The following is a 21,067-nucleotide window of genomic DNA, read 5'->3' on the forward strand; positions in this document are numbered from 1 at the left end:
CATCATTTCCCTCAGTCACGTCACGCTTATATATATACTACGTAATTGTTATGAGCCGAAGCTATCAATCAGTTAGAGTATCCCTGCAAGTATGCATCTATTATTCACCTTTCAACGTTGGCATGAAAAATTATTGTTGGAAAAAAGCCTCGCGCTTCCCGCATAATATTTTCAACGAGTTTTAACTTACGTAAAAATGTTCTGGAACTCTCGAATCGCTCCGATTCTTTGCGCTCTTCTCATTCGATTAGTTTTTCCCGGCATTCGCGAATTATCTTCAATCGCGTGGAGGATTAAAGATCCTAACAATCAACCTTGTCGAACAGCCGTGGCCCAGAGGGAGGATCGTGTTCGGAGGAGATTAGAGCTCGGATCCGTGCTTCCGTGTGCAACATTAATTAACGTCTAATCGGATTTAAATTTCACCGACAAAGCATCTCGATAATCTGAGCAACCTCGCCGAAGAAAAATCAGCGGAAAACGTGGACATTGGAGGTATCCCGAAAATATCGACGTTAAGTCGACGGGAGCTTAACCGCTTCGAGGACGCGAAGTGCTGACAAACGATTCCCGATGGGAACGATTCTCGAACAAAGAACGACTAAAAATGTGATTGTCTGGGCTTCGAGAGAAGTCATTCGGGAATAATACGTCCTTCGTAGTCTGAGACGCTCAAGAGATTCCGTAATAGTTTTAAGGAAAGGTTACATATGTGGGATTCTAACAAAATCGGGAAAAATAATACTAAAAATAATATTGCTAATGAAATTTACACGATAGACTGAATAACACGTGTATATACTATTTATCACCGTTCCATCTTTGGTTTATAAAATATACACCACAACTCAGCTCAATATATAAATATTTTCTAGATGGATGATATTTGTTCAAACGCAAACTGGATTAATAAATATTCAAATTTCAAGTATTTTTCGAAGCACACAAACTTCAGAAACAACAAGACTAGTCCCAAAAATGACAAAAAATTCACACGCTGCGAATGAAATTCCAATTGTTCAATCCAAAGGAATTAGAACCCAGCCTGAAGAACAAATTAGCCGTCACGGGGAAAAAGCGTTGAAATGGAGTTCCGGCTTTGTTTTCCCAAAAGTGGAACCACGTTCTCGTTTCGTTAACGAGGATGGAAACGCGTCTCGAAGCTTTTCGAGACGTTTCAACCGAGGGCCGAACTCGTTGCTGAGAAACTGTTCGTGTTTCGACGAAATGCGCGGGTACGCGGCTGTTGAAATTCGTCCAGCGCGACGGAAACGGAAAACGAAGTGGAACAGCTTGCGTTACGACTCGCTGCGTACTCGCTGGGGAACGCGTTCTCTCAGATTACGTTCGTAACGCGAGCTGGACGATGATAGAGAACCGTGGAAACGGAAGACATGGGCGAGGAGAAACACCAGGCCGGTGTTAAGCTTTATTACCTTGCAGCAGATTTCGAAAAGTGGTAGTTTCTGGCGATTCGCTTGGAAATCAATGCGAGATTAAATCAAATCATGGGGGATCGTTGATGAGAAGAGATATAAATTAAGAGGTTAATTTAAAAATACGAAGAATCGATCTGATTCTATTCTGGAGCGAGGGTCATGGAATTAAAAGAATTAAAAATATCGAAGAAATAATGTTTCTAACACGTAAAAAATATACGCTGAATTTCTATAATAATCATAGCGACTCGTATCAAACAGAGAAACGAAGCAAGGTGTTTTAGCTTCAAACAAATTTCGCTCGATCCGATGGGGGAAGCTGACGACGAGATGCGCTCCAGATAGCTCCTTTTACGTACATCTGGAAATTTACTTGGAGAAGCGCGAGAGATGCCGCGCGAGTTATATCTTTCCCCGAGGTATTTGTGCTTGTGAGATACGACGAAAAGTTTGCGTAGTCGATGCTCGATAAACGTTTGAAACGAATAGGTCCCCCGCGTTATGTCGCACGGCTCGCGGTATTATTTGCTATAATGGAGTCACACGCTTTAAGTCACCTTAGGAATAAAATTCGAAAGTTTGATCGTAAAGATAACGGTGTCAAAGTAGAAAAGGCATTGGGAAGTGTCACGCCAGTAAAAGAGAAGCCTAGATAAGGACCCAGGCGATGTATGGATCTGGAAAGACCAAAAGTATGTCTTCTTAAACGGATAATTAAAAGATAAGAAGTAGTAGATAGGGTAGCAGAATAGTGAAATTGAATTAACTCCCCATTGCAACGTCCAATTATATAAATCTAATATTCCACGCGGAACAACTGACAGCCGTTGAGAAACATTCAATACATCAGTCTGTTAAAGTCGGAACACGGCGCACTCCCACGTATAGAAAGTTCCCTAAATTATGGAGGTGGTCATGTTCGGCAGAGTAAACTGTCTAGGCCACTCAATTAAACTGAACTAACGACACTTTGAACTGGACTTTAATTTCCACTAACGAGTTCGAAGCAATTTCACTCGAACCTTCCCTGAAATGAACGTCCACGCTGAAACCGTTTGTTCGTCCATGAAAGAGGCACGGTAACTCTAATGTGCAGTAACTCTTAACCAAGTGGCTTTACGCTGTACTACGAAGCTCTCTGAATTGCAAAACGAACCCTCGTACGTTTCAAAAGTGTCAAATTATTTTCACGAATCGACTCTTTAATTCTATTACTCGCAAAAACAGAATATTTCTCTTTTAAATAATTAGAAAACGCAGTCGATTCGAAGTTCTTTAGAGAACGATCATCGAACGTTAGGTTTGCAGGGAATTTTTAGGGATTTGTGACTTCGTTTCTGCGATGTTTGAAATTCAAATTTCGAAGATGGTTGGGAAACTTGAAATAATTTTAGAGGATGCAGTTGATTTCGAGTCCTCTTCTCAACTACGTAGCTGGCTTAAAAACGTTAAGGGCCATTTGCAAGGACGAATGCGGTGCTCCATAGCGATTTCGAACATTAATTGGCATCTATTATCGCACACTCGGCCGTGAACGTGCCAGCTTCCCTGTTCCTATAAATTTCCCTAGTTTCACAGTGCAAAGCGGTTCCTGCGAAGTTTCCTCCGTCGAGCACCGTAATGGCCGCGCCGGAGGGATAAAATGTTCCTTGAAAATTCAGGTCACAGTGCTTTAGTTCCACCTGTAGCGTCGAGTATATCGCAATTAACCGGGCATACACCAGTCGCGGTGTGTTCCACGGCTAGACGCACAAATACTGACCGACTTTGAGCGCACCTCGGTTAGTTGGCTCCCTGACGGAGCAAACTAGATTACTTGGGCGAGCGTGCCTTTCGAATGGAAACGAATACAATTTTTCGGTTGATTTTACTGGCCCCAAAACGTGAGAGGAACACCTGCAGATCGACCCAATTTCGATTGAAAAGGAGCAGGAATAGGGGTGGAAAGGTGGAGGAAGAGAGGAGGTATATGGGAAAATTATCGGAGGGATACAAGGAATTTTGAGAATGTTCAAACAGGGAGTTCGGGTTTATCGTTGCATAATTTGAGTGCTCTTTCTTTTTCGCTATAAGCCGTCTGACGTACTCAGATTTTAATTACTAGTTGCACATAAAACAAAACTTTACTTAAGATTAAGCAAATATTATTCTTACTTCGAGGAAGAACGTAACAATGTTCATAAATACCTAGTCGGTTCGTCTGTTGAATATGCGAGGGCATGACCCGTCTCCATGGGGAAAAAGGGCCTGCTGAGAGTCAGAGCGCGGCCTCTCGGGCAGCTAGAACGCGCAGAATTTATTGTTTCCGCGAGATTGGAGGATCCATGAGAAGGTCCGCCGGAACTTGATAAATGGGGATGTCGAAAAAAAAAATGCCGGTTTTCCAACGATGGAAACGGCAGCTGCGTCGGCCGCAATTGAGATATATTTCGTTTTTATAGGATGCTGGCCGACCGATACTCCGCGGTTCGGTTTTTGTGCTTGTCAAAAATGGAAATTCGCCGGAGCTTTCGGTAACGGTAAAAAACTGCAGTTTGTCGACCACCTGGAACTGGTAACCGCGTCTGTTCAGTGGACACGATCGTTAGCGGTTAATTTTTCATTCTCATTTCGCCTTTGCACACTCTGTAGCCGCGTCATCTACTAATTCAGTTACTATTAATCCCAATACTCATCTAGGAAAAGTCCGACATTTTGTCTGAAAGTAAACGAAGTTTCGCGTTTACCTCCATAATTTGGATTTCTTTTCTGTATTAATTTATTGGTCAACGATCTCGTTCCCAAATGTTTTTAAAGTAGAAAAGTGGAGGAACCAAGTGGCTGACTACGAGAGACAGTAGAATAAGACTGAAATGTGCCATTCCGAACCTCAGCCGTTTAAGGTTCACAGTTCTCTTTTCACTTTATTGCTAGCATTTCGACAGCTTACTGCTGGGATACGTACACGTCGTTGGGAAAAAGCTGTTTTCCCTTTTCCTACTCTCGACCGCGCTGATTTCAAATGCGCAGTTTATCGCTCACGCGCGCACACGCGGACACACGAACAGAACCTCTCCGAGGCGTCGTCGGACACGAATCGAAATCGTTTGGAAAATTTCAACTCTGGCGTAGCAATTTTCAGGAACCTGCTCGCGTATAGGGGAAGCATTTTACTGAACGAATTAATTAATCTCTTCACGGTGGTCATTCTGGTGATACGTACGCCGCACTCCCACATATTAAGCGAAGCTTCAGCAAATATTTTACCTTCCACGGTTCACTGTCATCCGCGGCATCGAATTTCGTTTCAAACTGACCTCGACACGGTTACATGTGCTGGTAGTTATGGACAGATGCGGGTAGGATCGAGCTACGTTGTAGTCGAAGAAAAATCATGGACCAGTAGCTCCCAAACTGTTGAAAAACTCATCCCAGGAATGTATAGATAGTAAGGTTTTGGTAGTATAATTCTCCTTCGAGTCTACCGGTTTAAACAAACCCTGCTTTAGCGTATAAAAGTATTCTCAAGTAGTCTCAAGCTGCTCTGGAAATTCAATTGTACCCACATTTAAAAATTCTCCCAACACCTCCAAACCAGGACAAACGCCCTCGTCATAAAATATAAAATACGGACGTCCGTCACGTTTCCAGCTATTTCGTTCCAGTCGTCGCATTTGCCTAGTTAATCCTTGACGTCGGAGGTGAATTTCTATTTGGTTAGGTTTCAGGATCCGCGGGGATCATTTTAGCGGAATTGCCATTCTTCGTCCAGGGTTTGAATAGGACAAGCGGCTTTGTGCGCGCGTCATATGACGGACAACGGCGAAAATGGTTTGGATTAGGGTCCGGGTTAAGTCCAGAGGAGAATCGAATCGTCTGTGACACGTGGAAGCTCTCCCGAAACGCCAATCTACGAGCGCTGTTCCTGAGCGCTCGAGCTCCGAGCCACTTGTAGCGTATTAAAGCGAAATTTCGCGATGGACAGGCGCCACTTGGTTTCGCTCGGCAATTGGAGCCTCTGGCCGATTGTCGTGAATGCATATTGGATGCTCCGCGCTCGATGGTAGCGTTAACTGTGCCCCAATCTGGCCAATTTCCGTTCGAATGGGCGCTTATTGACGCGAGACACGCGATTTGCAAAGAATGCCCATCGATCTGGCAGAGGGGGATTAATCATTTCGTATTCCGTTCGGAAACCTTTTGTGGAAGGTGTCCCAAATAACCTATAAACAACCAGAAGCTAATCGTTTGCCAATGGAACACGTCAGTCAACAATGTGCTGCGTATTCCTTCCCAGCAGTGCGAAAACATTTCATTCTGCGATGGGATTTAGAGGGAAATATTTTTGGGATTATTAACGCAATATTATGCTACTATTTTGATTATCTAAATGCATTCACCCACATGTGGATAACAGTGCTCTTCACTGAAGAATTAAAAAAATTAATTCTGAATGCTAAATGTCAAAGGAAATAAATTTGAATGAAATTCTTGAATTTCGATGAAGTTAAATAAACATCACAATAATTGTTTCATTATGTAGCATCCAATAGTCTGTAAACAAAATCGAATCACGCTAGAAGTTTTCAAGAGTCTAGCAGTCAACGTGTTAAAGGTACGAGGTGAATATAATAATAAAAAATAAAACAAATTTCACAGTAGCAAAGTAGCAATTTATCAATCACGAGAGCGACACGAATCCTGTTAATTTATTAAAATGAATTCCGGTTCAGCAAACTCCAGCTAACGTTATCAAACAGTGGCTAGTCGCAGAGCGATTGGATGGAGCGTGGCCCAGACTAGTTAGATATTTTCAATCGAGCGCTAATTAACATCGAATCACCATAGTAAAATGACACGATCAGCCTCTACGCGAGCCAACATTGGAATACCAGTGAAATCTACGCAGCGTGTATGACTGCATTAAAATGCACGATACCAGGTTCACGAACGTGTTCCATCAACTATGTAAAGGAGCGTCGACGTGCTCGTGCAGATTTTGTTGCTAGCCGGTTCTAACAAAGGGTCCCATCGTACGTTCAAATGACCCAGTTTTGGGCGAAAAAAAGTTTCGCCCGTGCATTTCGTATGCATTCTTTATGACCTGGAACTGTCTCACGATAACGGTGCCATTCGTGTTTTTAGTACGGGGCAGCCTTTGCGACACATTATCCGTTCGGAGACATGCGTCATACTTTTATCTGCAAGTTACGCGGGGAGGATTAGAGGAGTATCTTCTTTTTGTCGTTGCCAAACTTGCCGGATTAATTTTTTGCAGTGTATTATTTACTGCAGGTTAAATTGGAATGGTTCAACCTCTTGCAAAGTCTTCATTAAAAGACGCGGACTCTCCATTTCTGTAAAACGTTTGGCCGTAGAGAAACTCTTCTTTTTTAAACTTGAATTTTCTTAACAAGTTTTCTTAAACCTTCCATTCTTCTTATTAACTTTATCTTCCAATAAAATTCCTCTCGACTACCCCAACAGAAGCCCGTCACTGTAAATCTGCGTTCTCCGTAATAGAGTCTCCAAAATCCATCCGTGTTCGGGTCTGCGAGGTGATGTTCGTCCGTAATAATTTTCGTCGTGCTTCCAGATTCGATACATGCCGAACAAACGCATAGGAGACGTCATTGTTGAACTCGCGAATGGGAGTTGGCAGCATTCGGTATTCAGTGGGTCCAACCCGGGATCGCGTGTATGCAGAACGTCCGGAGACGTCCTGAAAAATCCAGGTTGGAAAAGACGAATCGAGTCAGGGCATTCATTCGATCGACGTGACACGCAGGGGTGCACGTATGCGTGTCACATATGATTACACGTGCGAGCACGTGCCCTGGCCCGGTACGTGCGAGCTCCGCGTTCGTAAATAAATGGATAAATAGGAATTCAGCTCGTGCTCTCTGTATTTCCGCCCCTGTGCTCCCGTGGATCGCGAGACCCGCGAGTTTCGCTGGGATTTTTAATGCATGGAACAGTATCGCTGCAAGTTGGAAATTTATTCGTTGAATTGTTGTCTGTGAGCTTTCTATAGCTATTATTGTACATTAGTGTATAAACGTATGGCGTAGTATGCATGAAATTAGAGGGGGTTTAAGTCATTATCTTCCTAATTACAACGTTATTAAGAAAGTACAAGCTTTCAAAGTGCTCTACCCCACAGTTTTCAACAAAACATTCCTTCACAAATTAATTTTTAACTTCCGAACCAATAAAGATACAATATCCATCCTTGTTTTATTTCAAAGTAGAAGGGGTAAGCCTTCCTGGAAATATTTTTTTTTAGCAGAAAAGATCCCTCTGTATCATAACAGTTTCCACCTTTTAGATGACAAAGGAGATTTCTGGGCAGCAGTGTTGCTTTCGTGGAAAAAGCTCCATTCTCTTCTTTCTGTGTTTGTAGTCCTCGTCAAAGTTTCCACGAGTATTCGAGCGTATTCAGGCACAGAGTCGCCAGTACCTGTTGCCCGGATGGCTTGCAAAGGACTCTCCTCCCCATCCAAGTTTATCGCAGGATGCATCTCGCTGCGGGAGCGGTCTATTTAGGGGAGACAATGGGACTACCGCGTAATGTGACGGTAATTACTGTATCATGTTCAGTCACGAAATGTTGAATTCGCTGTAATAACCTCCGGGGGGATGGGCGCAAATATACGAAGCGTTAGTTTAATTAGCTGTCTACACAGCTCTGCGTTCGCGTATCAATAGTTTGACCTCGACCATAATTATGTAACGATCCCTTAAACAGGAAACTTCCCCAATTGCCAAACTGCAAGTGCGTATAATATTATGAATTATCAATTAGAACAATTACTTCCATCGCCGTCGGTGCTTTCTTCAGGTAATGGGAACTATCCTTTATTCCTTTTTCGCTGCTCATTTCTTCAGGCTGATTAATGGATACCTTTGATTCCTTGAGGAGCAATATAACCTCTAAGGAGAAGTCATTTTTTATACTGTCCAGGGGAGGGGGTGAGTTACTTCTGATGGGTGGAAATCAATGCTTTGGGGTCGAACGATTGTGTAGATGTGATTTTATTGGTGTCAGGGCAACGTGGAAACAATCTAATTCTCTTTCTGATGGGTGGAAATCAATGCTTTGGGGTCAAACGATTGTGTAGATGTGATTTTATTGGTGTCAGGGCAACGTGGAAACAATCTAATTCTCTTTCTCGAGGCATTGTTTTAACGCCTAGTACTTGACACGAGTATTTTTATGCTCGTCCTTTTTTTGTTTTGTTTATGGAAAGTTTGTTTTATAGAAGCACTGAAGCGCCTCGTGCACGTTCTCATTAAATTTCGTCGCCCAATGACTTCACAGAATTAATTAATGCAAAAATGCCCTTCGATAAACATCCGGAGCATGGTGAACCTGCTGCTCGGTTCAGTGGATTCCTGTTCGTTTAATTTAAGGTTTCGTTAATTGAAACATTTTTGTGGGTTCATCCTCGTTTTGGGAGAGGAGCCCTTTGAACCTCGAAAACGTTCTTTGTTCCACGGGACTTCTTTCTCGACAATGGAAATCCTCTTACAAGACACACCACAAGATGGTGATCTTATGGTTTCGACCTTATTACATCTAATAACACACATTTTACGTTTTGCAATAGTACAGTTAAATCAATTTGCATATACTTTGTTTTCAAATACTTTAAATTCTAAATTTCTGATGAAAAATTACATCACGTGTGTATTAAATATCTCTAGATCGCTATGCGGGATCGATTACCATTTCCCCAATGGCAACGAAGGAGCAATTAAATCTCGACGATCAGGAAAACGAAACGCGACGACGAGCAAATCCACAGATTACAGGATACGCGATAAACGAGCAGGATTCGCTGGTCGATACATTCCCGCCAAGGAAACAACGTGGACGAAACTCGATTTCCACGACTTTTAAGGGTTGGATAAATCTCTTTCGGGTCGTCCTTGTCGTTACACTCAAGATAATTGCGTCCCCTTGTTCGCAGGTGTGTACACATTCGACCGTTTTCGAGAAGTCCGGATCGATGTGGGGCATTAATTGAAAGCACGTTGATGGAAAGTCCGTGTAAAATAAAACAACGGTCTCTGGACGATGTTTCGATATCAAAAGGGATCCAGGGTAGCGTCTGATCCACGAGGATTCCATGTGCGGTTTTAATTATCTGCGATGTTCTCGGCGGCAGGAATTTTCTCTTGGTTGAAAAATTAATCGCTGTGATGCTTGATGACAGTTTTTTGATAATAAATTGCAGAGAATTACCCCGAGAGTTACTCGTATTTTAATTTTAGGATGTGTAGCGACGGAGCTGACCCAATTCGGGGTTTACACGGACGAATTCCGGCGCACCCTTGGCGACACGTAGCTATTTATGGACTCTTAAGGAGATTTTCTTAATGGTATTTTTTACTAAGTAAAACAATTCAAATAGCACGAAAGAAAATTCTCGAACACGTAGATTATCAGAACCGAAGACCAAAGGTCTTTCTTTTATTGGAATCTCACGCAAAACTCGTTTACGAAACTCAGCCAACGTTCGAAACGTGTGGTCCAATGTTGAAGGGAGTCTCACCCCTTGGAAAGCACAGGTCGAGCATCCAGGAGCATTGTTCCCATCGCTATGGAGTCTTCGATTGGCTAGCACGCGATATTCGACGGTATATTTTCGCGTCACGTTTTCGATATTCTCAATAATTCTTTCCAACGCGAGCTGAACGGAAACGACCATGAAATCCGAAGTATTAACGTCGATATTCGCAGCTCTCGCTCGTTCCTCTGCGAAATCCAGCCAGCCGGGTGTTTAATACCGCGAAAGCGGCTTTGTGAAGTCGAGAATCCCTCGCAGGATGTTTCGAACGGTCCCTGCGGTCTCATGGGCTCTGTTTTCGTTCCTTTTTCATCCTGTTTTCCACCTGGAATCATCCAGTGGTAGCTGCGCGAATGGTAAATATGCACTCCTCTGACCTATTAACTGTCGTAAATATTCCTACTGCGAGACATAGTAATTTCTCCAAAGGACATTATGTATTGTTTTGCGTTGTAATGCACATGATGGTGCTTAAACCTTCAGTTATTTATATGGTTGGGAATGATTCAACTTCTCGTGGGTCTTCGAAATAAATCCAAAGGTTCCTTTGTAAAAGATCAAGTCACGTTTAATTGAAATGTGTACGTGTTATTCTCGGGGTTTGTGTACGAAATTTAGTTTGTACTTGGCACAAATAAAGGAATGAACTAGTGCACCGTGGGATATAACGTTGCGCGATATCGTTCTACAGCAATCGATAAACGTAATATGATTTATGGAGATGTATGGAGAGCGGAATAATCCTGTAACATTCGTCGAACCAATGTTAATTTTACGATAATCACATAATAGATACGTTAGCAATTATCGCAGTTGGTGTAGTTAACTACGATTTCATCATTGGAAATTTAATGAGATGCCTGATGCTAGTGGTTGGATCGTTATTATTTATTTACAGTAGAGTCGAAGCTTTGCTGATGCAGGAGGAAAGGAAGTAGGTTCGTAGATATTTAGGCTCATGGATCTCTAGACCTTGTCGCTAGGATCTCTTAGATCCTTAAGCTGATGGAATAGCTAGATATCCTCTGACTTCGTCTGAATGAAATAAGTTCATGCAAGGATGCCAAAGACGACTTCAAACCGAGTCCCAGAGACCTAATTTAACCAAGTTGACCTAGAGAACTTCCAAGTTTTGAAATCCCATTATCCTGCAACTATCGGGACACCGCTGTGTACGAAACCTCTCGAAGAATCCAAATAATAGAAGTAGAGGACGGCTATAGCGCCATCCTCTTCCCGTGGATCTATTTTTGACGTAATTCTCTCTCTTTGAGCACCTCTTCTTGACTCCACCACCAGACTTTCGTCGAATATAGCGACAATATGGAGGAACCGGGTAATGGGCACGGCTAATGGGGTTCTGGAAGGAAGAACGAACCAAGGTGGATCGAAACCGTGGCCAAGCGACGCTTGACGCCATCTTGGAACGATGAAATAGAATCATCGTCGCGGAAGAACGTGACTGTTCGCGATGTCCATCGAGAAATGCATCGAGGAAAGCCAATTCCCGTGAAACGCAATTTTTATGAACCGCTTTCGACGAACCCTGACCTGTTTGCTGAATCGTCCGAGGGTTCTTAGCCGAATTGCCGCTTGTTTACTTTATCGATAAAGCATCGATCATAAGAGATTCTAGTGGCTCTGGAAGCATGTTTCGCTTCACGGGATGTTCGCAATTATACGAATCAACATTTTCGATGCAGACCGTGGGAAAGAGTGCTTCAATTAGAATTGTTACGCGAGGCACTGTTTGCTTTTTTTGCGATGCCATTGCAGCGAGACTCGACAAAGTTTCATCCTTATTGTTTTTTAAGCATTTAATCATTTTTCATTCAGTACGATTGTACTTTCATTCGATACATTGTACATATTCTGGATACATTTATTTTTGTAGTAAACTAACAGGTTGAATTTGAGTAAATATTCCAACAACAGGAACAGTTTTATTTATCTCTCTCAGGCACAGAAATTCTTCCTCCTCTTCTTTGGAGGCTCGCTTTCCAAATAGTTTAAATATCCCCGCTGTACAGAATGTATATTTGTTATCTATCTATCGAATGTCGTGAATTCTGACTTTTGTTTGTCCCATGCACGCGCGTTTCAATTACAAAGGAATTCCAACCGAGACGCATCCGATGCTTTCGAAAACAACTCCTTTCAGGCTTCGCTTCCTATTTAGCCTATTTTTCTCACCTCCTGCGTGGCCCCCCTGGGAGTCTTGTCGATGATCATGGAAAGCTGCGCGGCACAAAGACCGTTGAAAAACTCCATTTTCTATCCACGTTGTTCCCTACGCCCTCGAACTTCGTCCCACGAGTTTCTTTCGCGTGCGTACGAAATTATAAAGCCACTTTTGAAGTCCTCCGGAGATAACAGGCTTCGTTTTGTCGATGTAAACGACATCCTGATTACATTGTCTTTCAACGAGGGAAACTTCGATTTTATAGTTGAAGTCTTCATGTACGGTACTTCATGTACAGTCCTTTACGAATAATTATTTTTCGAAGAAATGGAAGCAAAAGACTAATGATGTTAAAACTTCTATAAGCAAGCAAGCTTAAAACTTATACGATTCTTACGCCAAAAATTTGCCAGCATTCAAAATTCTGTCTCAGTCCAGAGGGTGTCGATCCAAGATTAACGTTGTCTCCCATCGAACACAGAAGCAGATTCGAGGATGAACTCAGCCAAGGGAGATAATTTTTCACGGATAACTGGAACGTTCGATGGGAGGATTGCGTTGTAGCTTTATTTACCAAAGAGACACCCCTTCCTTCGTCGCGTTTTCTATCCAGACATACGAGACGATTTTCCCGGACATTGTGTCGTGTTCACAGCCGTTCTAGCATCGGACGCGCAATTTATCCGGCACTAAACATCACTGAAATTCGCGTCACGCCCTTTCCTACCCTTCCCTCGTTCCACGATGCTGTTTATTCCGTGTTTCGAACATCGATACCAGTGTAATCCACGCTGGTGCTCGCCGAGCCTAGAAGAAAATGTTATTTGGAATGTCCACCCTTCTGGTCTCACCTATATTCACCCCTGGATCTCGCCAAAGCCTCGAGAATCTTCTCCGAACATGCATTATTTATAGATCGAACGGAGATGCCACGACGCTTTGGATGAAAAAAGATTTCACGCTTAGATCGCCCTTTGGAGGATGCTTCAGGATGATTTCGAGAGAGCATAAGCAAATTGACGAGGACCCAAGTGCTCTCGAGTTTCGATCGCCCAAGGGATTTATCTGGAAGCGAACTATGCATCGAGACACCTTTTACGAGAGAGACTTTTTTAAGAAGGAAAATTTTTTAAAATTCACGAGAGAAGCACAATTGAAATAAATTTGTCAAGAAATTGTTATTGGATTGTTATTCTGCTGAGTATTCTGCGAATGACTTATATTTGTCGATGTTCAGCCTTGAATGGGGGTCGAAAGGTTCCTGGGTTTACTCCACGGGCTATAATAGTGCTTCGAAGGGCCAGAAACGTTGTAATGCTCTTTTGTGAGTCCGCAAATTCTCCAATAGGGCTGGTGTATTTTCATTTTCGGTATGAGTCTTTTCATCGTGAAATCTTTTCATCGTATTGTCGAGTGCGCGAAATGAATGGATCAACCATTCGCATTCTGAAGCACTCAACGTGCACGGTGTGTTTAATTTTGGAAAATCTTCGTTCTAAATCGTTTAAAAAATCGTGGATCGATGACTTATTTATTGCAATGAAGGAAGGGCAAAGTTCTAATTTCAAGTACACCTGCTTAAAATTCGAGCTACGATTTTCATTGGCCGAGATAGAATGTGGCGTGTGGCTCTCTTAAAAGGTTCACGGCACGAGGAAGAGGAATCGAAGTGGTCTGACGATTCATCGACTCGTACTACTTAACCTGTAACATTTCGGTTCGGAGCTCGTTTTTTTCCTGTAATAAACTGGAAAAATCTCTAATGGAAACTGGGGAATGGCTTGATCGTTTTATTTACTTTTTTATTTGAATGAATATTTTGAACGATAAGTGTAATTTTGTAATTATTTATTTGTTTTTAAATTCAATTATACACACTAGTAATGTATATTTAAAATTGTCGAGGTAACAGAAGTTGCTGTTATTCTTCTGTCGATACTACAATTACACCTCCAGAATTGTAACAATATTAGCACAACCACGTCAATCCCAAAACGAACCGTGCAATTTATTGGAGGCACGGTTGTGTTTCCCGGATTTAACATTCTGAAAGCGTAGTCGTGTCGGCAGTAAAAAAAATACTCTTCGAAAGCCATTCCTTTTAATCGTTGGTTTATCCGTTAAAAGGAAATCCGGCGTTTCCGATATTTTCATTGAACAGTTTGAACTGATTTTATTTTTGTTTTAATGAATATCTAGAGAAGCGGTAGAGTCTCGACGCAAGCAATTGACTTCCAGGCCGCGGAAATCTAGGCAAATTTCGAAACAGTCTCAGTTTGTGGCGGATACGCTATTTAGTTTCTTCGTTTTACCACCAAAGTGCTACTTGGCGTAATTTTTTTTACTTTTTTGAAATTTTTTATCGGTAGACTTTATTGGCTTTATACCATAGAAAAATGAAAGAAAAATGAACGAGATGATTGGGGATTTGAGATTTCGAGAGATGGAGGAACCGAGGATCTAAGCGATTTGGAGAATCGAAGCGTTACACGTGCTTTGTTGGATGTTTATAGGAAAACGCCAACATTTCCTTTCGAGACCGTAAATGGTCCAAGGTTATGGGTTAACTGGCAGCAAAAATTTCCACGAAGGCTTTATTAAGTCGAAGTAGACGCGACACCAACGCGGTTTGCCGTCGAGGAATTTCATTAGATACAAAATTATGCGAACAAGTGTGCCTCATGACTTTCAGGAAATAGTTATACGCGTCACCTGTCGATCCCAAGTATCAAGGAACCGTGGAAGCCAACGGTTGTTCTTGGAAGGAACACCACTAACGATGAAATTGGGAAATTGGGAGAACAATGTTAATTTACAAAATTATGTAACAGTTCTGATATCGATAATACAAATATCCCCTTTTAAAATTCACCACTGCGACTCTAGAGTTTCCTTGCTTGAAATTTCTTTGCTCGGAGTTTCCTAGCTCGGAATTTCCCGACTGTGCATTAAAATTGGAAATTGGGAGAACAATGTTAATTTACAAAATTATGTAACAGTTCTAATATCGATAATACTAATATCCCCTTTTAAAATTCACCACTGCGACTCTAGAGTTTCCTTGCTTGAAATTTCTTTGCTCGGAGTTTCCTAGCTCGGAATTTCCCGACTGTGCATTAAATGCATTAAATGTCTTCTACCACGAATCGACTACGCGTAAACAAATCCAGGAATGCGTTTTTCCCAAAATGCTTTTCATCACGCGCATTCTTTGGTTACTGTTTGCTTACGCTGAGTCCGACAGAGGCGCGTTGTAAGCAATCGATTTCCACGCGTTGCTCTCGTTCGCTTTCCAGCTGAGAGCTAGTAAACCATAGAGCTTTCAATCGTCCAACTGAATCCCGATAATTCTCGTGGCTCGTGCCCGCTCGATCTGCCGGAAACGCAAAGAAACAGTCGCTTTTAGGAGTCCGCGAAACACCGCTGATGTAAACGAACCGTTGACGTTGACGTCCTTTGATGTCGTTTGTTCGCCTCGCCAGTTGAAATTGACGGATTTACGCACTAACTCTCGCAATCTCTCGATGAAGATATTCGACACAGAGAGACAAGGGTCACGGAGTTTTTAATAAATTTTAATAACGATACAAGAACTCGAAATAAACTTATGAATGGAAGACATTGTTTCCAAAGCATTTTATTAAAAATCCATCTCAATTAAGAAAATTTATAGTTCCAAAGTCCCTTTGAACTCTGAACTTCGCCTGCAGACCTGAGTCTGTGCAATACAAAAATTCTAATGCGTTGTCCTCCATGAAAACTGAAATAATTTCGATCTCGCATGTGTTGTTCTATCTTTAGATTCGCACGGGTGATCCGTCTTGAGTGCTCCACTCTGTGCATTGTGGTACCAATTGAGTAGAAAGATCGAAAGTTTCCAATTCCTTCTTATGGTTGGACACTGTCAGATCTTCATCCTTGCTGCCCACGCAACGGGTTGATAATGTTTCATTGTTTTATATTCGGGCGAACTGTTTACGAATTGGAAGAGAAGATGCAAACATAATTTCTGTGGCGATTTCAGAACTTTGCTGCACGCTCGATTTAGCTGCATCACGTGTAGACATTCAGGTGGCGAAATCAGAAGATTCCTGATATTTCATTAATGTTAGAAACTTCTAATTTCCAGCTCTTAAAGTTTCCTAATAGTTTCATTTCGTACGTGCATGATAACTCGATCGAAGTGAAAATTTCCAAACTGTAAAAGATGAAATAAATGCGTCGTAACTAGTAGCAATAACTTGTTTTCCTCGTTAAACTCCATTAATTTCACGTTCGAATATCGGACAGAGATGCATTAACGAGCAAAAAGTAAGTTGAAATTAATCCATCCCTTAACTTTTCCTCTTAAAAGCAAGTGCAGTGGAAGATACGATCTCTTTAACGCGACGCGAAGTGCCACAAGAAATTGAGGCGAGAATTTTTCCCGCGATTACGCTCTAATTTCCCCATCAGACTTCTCCAATCTTGAAAAACACCGTTCTCCTGTTCTCTAGCAAAAAGGCAAGTAGCATTCGTTAATTTCTACCGCGCTGAATCCAACTCCAGACAACCTTACAGGTTCTGAAACCACAGAACAAGCGTCGAAACTATTATTTCAGAAATCATTTGACAAATGGAAGGTTTTCGTAGCCCCTTTCTGAATGCCGTATCCAAGAAATTTTAACCCAGATATCCGCCACGAAATTTGGAATTCAGTTGGGTCCTTTCCGCGGAGAATTATTTCGAGATAACACAAAATTATTCCTCGTATCTGGCTTATAATGAGCGTGCGTTAAAATGAGTAACTCCGTAACGAATGGACCGAATAACTCGACTGATATCTTAACAAAAATCGTGGAGAAACTCGAGGCAGAAGCGAAGCTTAAATGTTTTCACTGGTCCTCTGGGTTCGTGGTGTCTTCCAGTGACGAAAGACACGGCGGAATTTCAATAGAATATTATTAGACTCGGATGTGCGAGGAATTAAGCCAATTCACGTGAAAACAATACCACCATTTGCTAAGTTTCCTTGGGAACAATCGCAGGCTTGATTGGCTCTCAAAGTCACGTGCGAGGGATCTTGAAATACTCGGACGATTCAGGGATTCTCTTCGTATTCTCTGCAATCATCATTAACACATTGTTGGTATCTCGTTGGGGGTATTATAGTGTCAATATCAAATTTTCAATGAAGAAGTTACACTTCTAATGTGCTGCATTTCATGCAGCTACTTTTTATTTATATTTCTGTATTCGTAATATGAATTATACCCGTGGGTTCCTATCGCTAGTGTTATTATCTTATTGTCATTATCATATTACCATCATATTATCATTACATCATCATGTAACACTGTGATCTGCATCATGATATTAATATATTACCATTATCTTCCTCATCCAAAATTCGTAAACAGAATTGAGCTAGTTTTCCTAGTTGAAATTTTTCTCAGCGGTGCGATAATGGTTAAAATTTGGACCAGTAATATCGTTACGAACGCAAAGCTGGAGACTCAGTGAAGCACCTCTTGATTGAAAGCGCGTGTTGCTGCTCACTTTTAGCAAGAGCCGCAGCAGGGCATACGCTGCTCACAAAACAAATAACGCAACCGTAGCGTTTACATTTTAACACAAAGTAGAGGAAATAAGGGAGAGGAGCGGAGGGATACCTCGTTCGAGATCACTTTGCCGCACTTTACATTCATATTTAATTATTTTCACAGCGAATGTAACTGACGTGTCGCGCTTGCCTGCACCGTCGCGTCAAACGAAAGAAATAAAAATGGGTACCCTCCGCGATTTCGATATACATCCATTTCTCTCAATTTGTATTACAATTTCCTCCCTTGTCTCCATTTGCATCCGTTCTACTTGCTTTCCTGCCGTCCCTCTGCCATCGATACACTTTCCAATAAAATCCTGTGTCTTTCCTACGCGATGGGTACCTCGATACACTTGGTATCCTCCAACTTCGATCGCAAGGCAGAGAACTTTTCAATTTCATCGCTGGTAGAGTTGGAGGATACATGTATGTAGGATAGCGCGATAAAGGCGGCACAGCTTTTAAAGTACACGGCCATCGTCGCGTCAGCCGAAATCTAAAGGGTACATGCATGTGCGGTGGAAGGGAGGCGTATCTTTTTCGTTTGTAGGGCTAACAATAAGTGGCGAGAGCCGAAAGACAGTAGCTGGTAGTCATCGACAGCCCATCATGTAAAGCCATTTGAACCATCCACTCGTATTACATATATTTTTGTTCTTGTTTAAAATAAAGAAAGACCAAGGATAATTAAAATAGCGTGGGTAGAATACAGTCAGGATTCATTTTAAAAGTGAGGAAGATAGATGGGAGATCAATTAAAGAGTCTCGTGGGGTCTGAGAAGGGCTATTCGTGTTCTGTGCCAGGATACTGGCCGTTTGGCGTGCACTGGTGCAACGTTTACGTGACGTGCGACGTGCTGGCGTGCTCTGCGAGCATAATGCACATGTGCTTCATCTCCTTGGGCCGCTATCTGGGCATCAGGAACCCGCTGAGGACGCGGCACACGTCCACTAAGAGGATGGTCGGCTTCAAGATCGCCGCCGTATGGCTGCTCGCCATGTTGGTCTCTAGTTCCATTACAGTATTAGGTAAGTGAAGACAAAGGACTACGCCACTGAGACGTGGTATCGTAAAGTCACTACAAGTAGTATAGGAAGGTACGTGGTCAGACACGAACGCTAGCAGTTGTGTTCGTCACTTAGGTCGATATTTTTGCTTTATAATTTCTTTTCTGAAAGATTCTTTCGAAAAATAAATTCAACCACGCACGGTACAAGTTAAAAACTGGTCGGAAACCAATTATTTGATGTTAAAAAGTAATCTCAAGCCCCTTTCAATTATACACTCGTCCTGAAAATACTACCTCGAGTCCACCTTAACGCCCTTCGAGAGCACGCAAACATCGCAAAAGGTCGAAAGTATGTCGATACCAACGATAGTTAACCCTTCCAACTATAATCCCTTGATCCTCGTGCTCCCGCGCGAATTACCCTGCTCTTCAGGTAGCACACGCGAGTTCCGTAAACCCAAGACGGACACAGTAGAAACGGAAATGTGGACATCGTCGAAAAAGAACGAAATTGAACGCCATGCACGAAAAGTCGAGTAGCAAGCACGAGTCATTTCTCTCCGTCCGATTACTGTATCCGAAAAACAATTGCAGTTACCAGTCGAATCGCGCAAAAACGTAATCGCTTATCGACCCGTCGCGATGTATACTGTCACCCGGCCGTACCCAGAACAACGTCGAAATGCCGAAGGACGTTTCGTGGGAAACGCGAGGAGTCGTGAAACGGTGCAACTTTCTCGTTTACCGTCCCACTCGGTCGGGGCACTTAGGCGAACTTCAATTTGCACTCGCGCGTTGCTTTCGGTGTTACTGTCCGATTCGATCTCGTATTGTCACGACACGAATCCTTTTTCGACGTTTTTTGGGGAGGTTTCTCCTTTGAGACGTCGATCTTGACCAAGGTACGAGCGTGGAATAGTCAGGCTTCGCAGCGCCACTATCAATAATACAAGCATCCCTTCTTAAAATTCAACCCTAGGGCTCTAGAGTTTCCCAGCTTGGAATTTCCTTGCTTGGAGTTTCTTTGCTTGGAATTTCGTTGCTTCCTTCTTTTCTTTATTATAAAAAGAATCACAACCTGCGGACTTATTCATTAGAACCCACTTCCTAAAACACTTCCTAAACACAAAGTTTCCCTCATCCCTTGTCGTCTGCAGTATTCAGATGCATTTCTACCCTCTTCTTCGTACTCGAAAATCGCAACCCGAGAGTGCGGCTTCCTCGCGTGCTACGCTGGTTTCTGTTGCAGGTATAATAAATCCCGTGAACATCGTACCGCGGCCAGGCACGTGCATGATCAACAACCGCGCGTTCTTCGTGTTCGGTTCGCTGATAGCTTTCTACATCCCCATGATCGTGATGGTGGCGACGTACGTGCTGACGGTGCCGTTGCTCAGGCAGCAGGCTCGTTTCGTCGCCGAACATCCCGAAAGGGATCAGTTCCGCAGGTTGGGGGGTAGATACCCCTCGACGAAGGCGTCCTCGACGACCTCGAGCACCGGTACAACCACCACGGCCTCCCTGGCCACGCGACACGCGTGGAGGACTTCCGGTGGCCCTGGAAACGACAGGTAGGTGTTGCATTCGACCTCCTAGTTATTATTACGAGTATCATACTCTGATATTATTAAATTGCTATCATCTTGATGTATTACAACTAGACTGCGGATCTTTATGTATTTATAGGAAATTTAAATCTGCAAGAAACTACATAAATGCGAACGATATGCAAGAATATAAAAATGATTGAAAGTAAAGTTCATGTTATGATATTTGCAGAATAAAATAAATTCCTATTTAGGTTCAATTTTTGTAGGCACGTTCGCGAAAATTTTATTTGTGCATAATGATCCGCAGTCTAATTATAACCATTCTCTATTATTTTAGTATCAGTATTAGGTGGACTGAAAAGTAATGTCGTTTCTGTAAATCTCAATACTTGTTTATCATTCATCAGCTCATTGATTTTTATCGAGCTGGCATTGAAAATTGCACACTAGATGGCAAAAGGCTGTTGATGACGAGGGTGATTACGTAATCGACTTAAAATAGAAACTTATTAAGAGTACACGCAGGATTTCGCGATAAAGGCTTTTGAAATAGGCAGCGGGCACCGTTGGGCGAAATCAAAGAGCCACCACACACACGTGCGTCCTGGAGGCGTTTCTTTTTTTTTTTGTTTACAAGATATGGCCGATGTATCTCTGTGTTGTAGAGCAATCGTAATTATTATTCCAATGCCGTGGATTTCGCGGTACCCTCGCAGACCCTGGTAATTAATTTACCGCGTGGCAGGCCGT

The 21,067-nt window shown here is 42.5% G+C and overlaps 1 protein-coding gene across 3 annotated transcripts in view; it reads left to right on the top strand.

The window, feature by feature from the left end:
• The window catches only part of LOC128874101 (alpha-1D adrenergic receptor), a 44,657-nt gene that overhangs the window by 14,839 nt on the left and 8,751 nt on the right, over positions 1 to 21,067 (top strand). For 2 of the 3 annotated variants that reach the window (XM_054118431.1, XM_054118430.1), the window contains exons 5-6: positions 18,562 to 18,786; positions 20,017 to 20,338. In XM_054118431.1, the coding sequence (XP_053974406.1) occupies positions 18,562 to 18,786; positions 20,017 to 20,338 (547 nt within the window). The remainder of the gene's footprint in view (positions 1 to 18,561; positions 18,787 to 20,016; positions 20,339 to 21,067) is intronic. The other variant, XM_054118432.1, reaches the window with a different exon arrangement.

Source organism: Hylaeus volcanicus, chromosome 3, assembly GCF_026283585.1.
Source record: "Hylaeus volcanicus isolate JK05 chromosome 3, UHH_iyHylVolc1.0_haploid, whole genome shotgun sequence".
Taxonomy (NCBI): domain Eukaryota; kingdom Metazoa; phylum Arthropoda; class Insecta; order Hymenoptera; family Colletidae; genus Hylaeus; species Hylaeus volcanicus.